General features: G+C 45.1%; 1 protein-coding gene across 1 annotated transcript; it reads right to left on the reverse strand.

Moving 5' to 3' along the window:
• Nucleotides 1-37: 37 nt before the first annotated feature.
• tmem47 (transmembrane protein 47) lies at nucleotides 38-6,680 on the reverse strand. Its single transcript, XM_062556256.1, has 3 exons — nucleotides 6,194-6,680; nucleotides 2,293-2,433; nucleotides 38-1,945 (listed from the first exon to the last, which is right to left on the reverse strand). The coding sequence occupies exons 1-3, from the start codon at nucleotides 6,417-6,419 to the stop codon at nucleotides 1,767-1,769; spliced, it is 546 nt and encodes a 181-aa protein (XP_062412240.1). The 5' UTR covers nucleotides 6,420-6,680; the 3' UTR covers nucleotides 38-1,766.
• Nucleotides 6,681-9,387: the final 2,707 nt, after the last annotated feature.

The raw sequence follows: 9,387 nt of genomic DNA on the forward strand, positions 1-9,387 counted from the left end.
GCTCCCCACCCAGTGATGAGGAAAGGCATTCAGTCTGTTCACCTGTTTATTGTGTTAGTATCGAAACCAGTGCCAGACGTCACAACTGCACACACAGAGCAGAAAAGGCCTCTAGCCAAATATACACGCACACACATACACCCACACACACACTCAACAGTTTAGCTATCTCTCTTGCATACTTACATACACATGCACTCAAGTCAACAAGGCTAACAAACGCTTATCTAAATTCTGATCGTCTTCATCTACAGTACCTGTATCGATATTCATGAAAAGTATACCTTTTTTTGATAGGTCAGAAACTAGTCTATTACCAAGGCTTGGCTATAAACAACAAGATCTCTGCTCTACATTGCTAAATCCTATTTTTCTATGAAGAACCCCTCTTTCTTTTTTAAAAGGACTAAAATAGGGCATGATCTTGAGTCAGAGAGTTGAAACACAAGTGTCAGTGGAGCAAGCCACTGCTAGCCAGACAAAACTTCACAATGCTCAACAACGGTCATTCAGGCTAGCCGCAGCACTTCAATGACACTGTTTCTGACTATTATGCTACCATACTGCCAGACACTTGATTGTGTCGTACACAGCTAGAGTTCCTCACCCTCCACTACTGTGAAGAGTGGCAGCGATGGACTAGTCTCTTTTAGTTTCTGTTCCACAAACTGATAGGATGTGCCAGGGGAATGGGCATTTTTAGCATGACAGGAATGTAAACAACTATATCAGTGATCTGATAACTAGCTGTAACTGTAAACACATCAGAATGTGTGTGTGTGTGTGTGTGTGTTTGTTTCTGTGTGTGATATAGAGTGAGGGTTATCTGACGTGTTTCAATAAAAAGGTTCAATAATGCGTTTTGCACCATCAGTCTCGAGGTCCCTCCTCTCAAACTCCACTCCACATCATCAGGTATAAACACAGTGGGGGGCCCGTCTCCGTCTGATCTACACTCTCCTGTCACTCATTTGCTCAATTCTCTGACTATGGAGAGAGAAGCTCTGCTAGAACATCTTCTATCCTAAGTTTACACGTTGTGATGGCACAACAACAATTAACCATTGGTAACCTGCTACAGTACTGTAATGTACAGTCCCATTTGGAACCCACTTTTATGGTCATGTCTATCTGTATGATACCACTCTCTATGAAGCAACATCCTGTATCCACAGAATTGTAATGCGATATCTTCCTTTGATTGTGTACTCTGTTACAGAAGTTCAATACATTCTAAGTCCATTTGGCAACATATCAGAAAGAGATGGATCATTGTGTGCAAGAATTTCGAATGATTTATGGCTGATCTGAAAATTGAACAGAGAAAAAATGTTTCAAAGTGAAATGAAAGAAGAAAAATGATAGGCCGATTTGGTTTGATAGCTGTGTGGAATGATACGTTTTAATTGAATGATAGATTTAGAGAATGATAATGACTTAATAGAATGATGATATGAGTACAAGATAGAATGAAGAAGATGATTGGAACTGTCAAATGGGAGACTGGAAAATACACTCTCACTTCCTCATCGAAGTCCACACATTAGTGAAGTCTGCACCTTTCTGCGCATTCTGTGTGTGATCCTGTGCGTGTCTTTGTGTGTGTCTTTACGTGTGCAGGTGCGTGCATATGTGTTCAGAAGGAAATCAGCATCAGTTCAGCAAAGAGGGGGAGAAAACTAACAGTTCAGTGCATGAGCTGCTATTGTCACAGACAGTGGAGAACACCGGGGGTGTGCTGAAGGCATTCGAGTCGTCGAGCAAGATTAGTAGTAGTCTTCATAGTTCTTAGGATTCAGGCAGTACAGGATGGCCCCTCCGAAGGAGAAGATGGTGGCGCCCCAGGCGAGGCCGTAGCCCCAGTTGAACTCGTGGTATATTCTCAAGCTGATGGTCTCAATGAACTTGATGGGGTACAGGACCAAGCTGCACGCCTGAAAGACCACTGTGAACACACAGAATTACAAAAAACTCAGACCAATGTGAGAACTCCCACAATCTCATCCTACTGTGGAAGGATCTTCTGCTGAGACTAAATCTAAAAATCTACAAAAAGCATCTCTAAACACAGTAACTGCAATGTGTGGCAGCTGTATCGGTGCTTTGAAGGGGTGGAAACGGTGATGCATTTCCTGTTTCCTGGGATGTCAGTAGATCTATTGTTTTATTAGGCCTCCATGGGATCTCTAAGGCTGCCATCTGGCTGCTAGAAAAGTTATGTTCTTACAGGAAAACAGATCTGAGTGAGCGAGTGTGTGTGTGTGTGTGTGTGTGTGTGCGTGAGTGAAGTACCTGCAGCAAACAGCATCACAGCAACAGGTCTGTAGAACCGCCTCCTTGATCCAATACAAACTGACACCAGAGCCACCAAGAAGGAGAGAAGAATGAGAGCTGCTCCGCCAAGCAACAAGGCCAGGGTGGCGATCTGCCAGTCTAAACGAGACAAGGCCAGGGGGGGAACACAACAAGACACAGAGAGAAAGAGGGAGTCAATGAGAGAAATAGAGTTGCACTGTTTCAGTCTGTGCCCACTGTTTGGTACCTACTCAACCTCCCAAGAGTCTGTCCTAGTCAGTCACGCAAGCGCGCCAGGAAGTGGCAGGACTAGGCAGACGCGGGGTGGAATCCGCAGGAGAGTGGAGGAAAGCCGCCCACTCAGGCTTGAGGTAAGTGCCGACTTTGTGTGGATTAGGAACCTGAGTTGTGGGTTGACAAAGATAAAAGAGAGAAGAGGATTTGTCGACTTATTAGATAACGAACGAGAGGCTGCGCAGCATCCATGAACACCTGCCGTAAGATGGCACAACTAACCTCCCCACACACACACACGCGCGCGCGCACACACACACACACACACACACACACACACACACGAACACATCCATAGAGCTATTCACTTGCTGTCTCGGCCAGGCCTCGCTGAATGTCCTCAGCTTGTAATGGATGCCCCATTTCCTGGCTGATGTCAAAGACCTCCCCCCGCTGTCTCTGCATTTCATTCAGAAGCACTCTGAAACACTCAACCGGAGAGTAGCAACCTGAAATAGCACTGAATCCTCCAAGGAGTGCTGACGGAGAGAGAAGAGGAGGGGTGACGGGGGTGGGGGGTGGAGGGTATCGGGGGGGGGGGGGGGGGGTGGAGGAGAGGAGAGAGACAGCTCACACTGTACCTAACAACACGAAGGAATGGCGAGGACTCCCACTGTACCATGTGTGTAGGGATGGGATAAAAAAAGGAACAAAAAAAATAATCAATGGGCATAATGTGCAGTGTGCAGTTTCGCTGGATCATAATGTCAGATCACCGCAAGTGCCGGTGTTGACTTTCTGGGTGTGGAAAGGACGACCCGAGATGTGGGAAAAGACATGCAGAAAAATAAGCAGACAAAAAGAAAGGAGCGCACCGTTTAACAAAAAAAAAAGTCCCCCTTGCACACTAATGTAAATAGTGGTTTTGGAGGGTGAGACCAGAGGGAAGGTGCTTGGTATCCGGCTCTGATTATTTATGTAGATTTGCGGTTGAGAAGCTCCCCACAGCACAGGGAAAAGACAGAAACAGAGAGTCGGGAACAGGCTCAGCGATGATGCACAGAGCCTCGGCGAAAATGTGCCTGTTTCAGCAACAGGCTCCCGCTCTCCCATGCGGCTCCATTCTCCCCCCCCCCCCCCCCCCCGCCCCCTGCCCGGCTCCCCGAACATAAACAAGACTTCATTTCCAAATAAGGCTTAAGATTTAGGGGTAAAAATGGAGCTGTCATTGCTGGAAGCCAGAGGGGAAATGGGAGTAGAGGGAGAAAGGGGGGAAAAAGACAGAAGAAAAAACAACGGAGACATCATTCCTTAAAGCTTTTCACCCTCGTAACGAGAGGTCCCCGGAGAATGACCCTGGCCCTCTCTCTCAACCTCACAGGCCCCGCTCCATCTGAACCAGAAGAGGGATGACTTCACCCCTACAGACTGATGCAGCTCTGCCTCGAAGCCTGAGGTTTCATGGAGCCTTCCGCACACCATGTTTATCTAGCCACCCCCCCCCCTTCCCCCCTACAGTGTTTGCAGATGGAAGTGTGGATAAGAGATTAAATCTAAACTTTAATTACTATAATCTATTTTCTTACAGGAGCCGCTCATTTTTTAAACGCCCTCCGGCCACTCAGTATCAGAGTCAATCAAGGGGACAGGCCAGCAGAGAGAAGGAGCGAGGGAGTAAATAAGCAAGAGACAGAGGGAGAGAACGAGAGATGAGTGATTATAAGAAAGACAGAAAGGCAGAGAGAGAAAGAGAAAGAGAAAGAGAATGTAGGGTGAGTGACTGGGGTGAGTGAGTGAAGTAAAAGAAGAAAACATATCTGGAGAAAGAGAGTGAGACTGAGCAGAGCAGAGAGAGAGGGGGGGGGGGAGTCGATGTCACAGAGTGGCGGCGACGCGATCGAATTCCATCACAAAGACATGTTCCCTCCACATTCCTCCCCTCTCCCCCAGACCCAGGGAGGGAGGCAGGGAGTATGGGTCACCCACTCGACTCGCCATGGCCCATTCGCACACTCTCCACATTTGACCCTGCTCTCTCTCTCTCTCTCTCACACTGGGCCGCAATCCGCACAAAGAGCGTCTTACAGAGCCTCTCCACATTCCTGCCTCTCTGCAGACTCACTCTCACATGAAGCTTTCCCAACCTCTTGGCCCCTGCTGCTCTATTTTCGTCTGTTTACGCATGTATGTGTGTGGGTGTGCGTGCGTGCGTGTGTCGGTGTAAGAGTGAGAGAGAGAGTGTGTGACAGAGTGTGAGAGAGAAGCCATATGTGTGTGTGTGTGTGTGTGTGTGTGCGTCTGTGTAGTGAGAGAGAGAGTGTGTGACAGTGTGAGAGAAAGAGAGAGAGGCCGTGTGAGTGTGTGTGTGTGTGTGTGTGTGTGTGTGTGTGTGTGCGTGCGTCTGTGTGTGTGTGTGTGTGTTGATATGCTATGGATCTTGTTTACCTGTTAGGGTATTCCACAGTTTCACCACGAGACCAAGTTTAAACATGCACTGACTGCATTACCAACGCAAACAGGACTCTGCCAATCAGTCTATGTCAGATCATTCTAAAGTTAATTGAATTTGTTTAATGCATAGTGCATGACACAGGAAATACTGAATATCTGCAGACTGATTGCAGCCGGGTTTCGAATCAATACTGAGCTGACCAAAGTGAAAGAAAGGGCTGTTTTGCTTAGGCATCTCTTCTGGAATGCTTACAAGGGTAAATGGTCCACTTTACAAGAAGTCAATCCTGCTCTTAGTCAGTTTATGCCAGGGCAAGGGAAGTGGAACAAAGATTTTACATGAATCATGATGGTCACCAGCCCATGAACTCGAGTAGTCAGTAAAGGCAAACTAGTAATTGCTCAACAACAAAATGAGGTGCAAGGCAGTTTGTTTCCACACAACCTCCACAGCAAATGTGAAGCGAGCAAGCGAGGAAGTCTCTCTGTCTGTGGGAAATTGCATTTGGAGAATGCGCCACTTGTTTCCGTGGTAACTAATCTCCCGACATTAAGGCATCTTGGGAGTTCGATTCTCAAAGTTAACCCCGCTACTTGGCCGGAGAGGGAAGTTCAACAAAGGCGCATTTTACTGGGCAACAAAAGCAGAATGAAACCCCAGCTGGATCACCGTTCGCAGTACAAAATTCCCACATCATTCGCAAGACAGCTCCACCAGGCAACTTTTGTATGGCAAGACGGAGGCTACTTATTCCAAGTGCTCTTGTCGAGATTCATAGGATTTGTGAACTCTAGAAGTTAATCTAGTGAACTCGATTAAATTAGCCAACATATTTGTTTTTCGGGAACAATAGTGTAGGATACTAAATAAACGTTTAGCTTAGAATAGGGAGCCTCTTTCTCAGAACAGAGTAGGCTACAGGGTAAACAGGACAAAAGAAAAACAATGGTTCGCCCCTTTGGTGCGTTTAAAAATATGGAGAGAAAAGCAGTGACTGGTGGGGATGCACCAGTCATTAGACAGCGCTGGGCCCCTTTGTCATCGTGGAATTCATATGCATATCAATAGCGTACGGATGCAGATCACTATCAAAGCAACAACGTAAATATTACTTTTTCTTTATCAGAAAATCGACATTATATCAACAAACGATGCGCCATATGGGATTGTGGCTATCTCCGTTCGAGTATAGCTACAAGTAACGGGTCTCACCCGTCTCCAATGTGGTGCTGCACTGCCAGGTTTCCGAGGTAACAGGCTTCCAGCACGACTCCCAAAGAGACAGGTAATACTGATCATCCGCGGTCACCCACGCTGGGCTCAACACAGCCCCGACGTCCAGGCACAACGCGAGGAAGATGCACACCAAGCCCACCAACTTCAGGGGCGTCAACGCCGACCCGCGCACTTCCTCCGTTCCACTCACTGACGAGGCCATGACGGCAGGCTCGCTCGGTTGTGCCCGAACGATGATCAGCAGGGCTGTGTTATTCTTCTCAGTGTACAGACACTTTATCTCTCTGCAAACCAATCCGTTAGATTGCTGATGTTTGAAGATGGGTAGCCGCGGCGCGTCGGGGACGCTGCTGCAGCCTACCGTACCGCTTCTGCTGATGCGACTGCACTGCACATTACTGAAAAATCACTGTTGCACCTGCAGGGTCCTAGTGCCTAGAACTCCCATGAGCTTTCCATCTGTCTTTGAGAGGTACAAGACCTCGCCTCCGTCTACTCTCTCTCCTCTCTGTCTCTCTCTCTCTCTCTCTCTCTCTCTCTCTCTCTCTCTGGTCATGTCCTGCCCCTCTGCTTTTGCCATTTGCCAGACACCAAGGGGTGGACAGTGACTGAGTACATTTACTTGATTTTTGTACTTAAGTATGCTTATTGAGTATCTGTACTTGATTTGAGAATTATTATTTTTTTGAAACTTGTGACTTTTACTCCACTCCATTTGAAAGACAACTACTGTTTTGACTCCAATACATTTGGAATATGAGTACGGTATGCCTACTTTGAATGCAATAATGTGATGGATAGACCATCTTGAAGTTTATTTTTTCCAACAGTTCAAATTGAACTTGGCTGTGCGGTAATGGTGACAGCAGATTCTTCATCAGAACACCCCCCCTAGCCTGGGAGGACCCAGACGAACCAGTTAGCAATTGAGATTTGAGAATCAGTCAGTGTTAACCAGGATATCCTGATCACTATTCTGCAAGTAAAGGAATTCTGCTTTGTCCACCTCTGCCAGACACACACGTTGATATCATTGCTGATTAGCTGATGATATACCCTTGCAGTATTGTGTGGGAAAATGCATGTTACATGTCGCTGCAGAAAAATATGAAACCAATCACACAGACATTTTCCATTATGTGCAAGAGGCTCTAAATGAGAATGAAGGCAAAACTGACTAAATTCTTTAATGTGGGATGACATGATACCCTGTGTGTGGGTGTGTGTGTGTATGTGTGTGTGTGTGTGTGTGTGTGTGTGTGTGTGTGTGTGTGTGTGTGTGTGTGTGTGTGTGTGTGTGTGTGTGTGTGTGTGTGTGTGTGTGTGTGTGTGTGTGTGTGTGTGTGTGATCATTGTAGTTCAGCCTTATTGCATAGTTATTGCATTTGAAAATAAATCACTTCAAACTTGGATTTCAATTGAAAGCTATACTTGAGTAGCATGCTCAGTATAACAGTGCTTTATGAAGAGACCATCAAACAGCTGCACTGGGCTCCCTGAGAGCCCCTTGAGCTTGCTGGGTCCCCCATCAATCCAAAACATTAATAGACTTCTTCACTTAAACTGTGATTTGAAATATGAGCTAGGCTGAGTTGCTCATTATGTCATTCTTCAATTAATTCTTATTGGGTTGGCGCTTTTTAATTATATTTCATTGTTGTGTGCGCTCTCTATGGGCCCCCTTGCAGTGTATTTTCTTTTTTTTTTTTTTCAGGATATCTAAATTGTGGAGCACAGGCCAGGGAAACAAATAATCACATCAAAGTTAAATCAAAATTATATTGGAGTGTACATTTTCTCTAAACCAAAAGAAATCCAAAAAGGTCTGCATACTCATATGGCAATAATGTTGGTTAGGATAGCACATTTGAACATGAATTTTAAAAACATAGATATTTGGGATTTATTGCTACTTTGTAACTATCCCAGTTCGAGATGTTATCTGACCTTTTGAGCCTGGGCAGAAATGTGATGATGGCAAAAACAGACTAAGAAGCCTCGCCTGTGGCAAGATTAAGAATGCATCTGAAATCTAACAGACTGGAGCAGTCGACTCTCCACTGATTCCAGCGCCAGAGGCCATTGGTTTTTTTTATGTTTGCTTTTTTTTTTATTTTGCACACATCTCAACAAAAGAGCAAAGCTAACAACTGTGCTGATTTTCTCAGTATATTTGGGTCAGCAATTAAAGAAGAAGAAAGTGTTCATGTGGGAGTATATTCTGCTTATTTATTTGTGAGAGAGGGTGTGTGTGTTTGTGTGTGTGTCCAAAGGGGATGTGCATGTTTGTCTTTGAGTGTACTTGTTTGCAGCTGTGTTTTTAGTAATTATGGATTGTGTTTGTATTTTGTGTATGAGCATTTGTGAGTGTGTGTCAGACAGATGGAAAAAGAGAGAGAACAGGAAGGGAGAGAGAGAGATTGAATGACTACTTGGTGCTTTGATGTGCACAAAGTGTGTGTTTCAGCAGCACTAGGTCAAACATGCCTTGTGGCAAAGTTCTTTAGCTGCATCACCAATAATTACCGATTCTAATCGTTGCACATCCCGGGAGGAAACCTGCCTCCCACACAGAGACACAGTGCAGAATTTGAAATGCAGATGACACACAGGGGTCTACCGTACACCGCTGGATATCTATTCATCTCCAGAAATTATCTTAATCTTGCCGGAGGTTAAGTGGGTCTCATCCATCTGAGTGAATAATATCACTACACACCAGTTCAACAGCTCTTAGTTCTCCCTTATCACAAGCCTGGATAAGCCTCTACTGGTGTGTAATGTGAACACAAGATGGAGACAATGTCTAACTGAAATTGTGGCAAATTCAATCATGAAGAATTACTAATTTGTTATAATTAGTGTTAAAATTAGCAAGATATATCTTTAATATCTGAGATGAAATAGGTTGATATCCACTATGTAACCTATGTGCTGCAATGTGTCAAATGAAGACATAGGCCTACAAGCTAGAGCAATTGGTGAAAACAGGCCAGAACTCTCCTGCGATTCCCAGAAGACTAATAATTACCATGAACAGTCAGTCAATAAATAAATAAATAAATAATGACAACCATTGACCAATGAGATATTTGACATCGTCTGCAATGAATGAATGTAATGGCACAAGAAATAGCTTATGTTAATAATAGGCCACATAAAATGAAGAA

Source organism: Sardina pilchardus, chromosome 15 (genome assembly GCF_963854185.1).
Source record: "Sardina pilchardus chromosome 15, fSarPil1.1, whole genome shotgun sequence".
Taxonomy (NCBI): Eukaryota; Metazoa; Chordata; class Actinopteri; order Clupeiformes; family Clupeidae; genus Sardina; species Sardina pilchardus.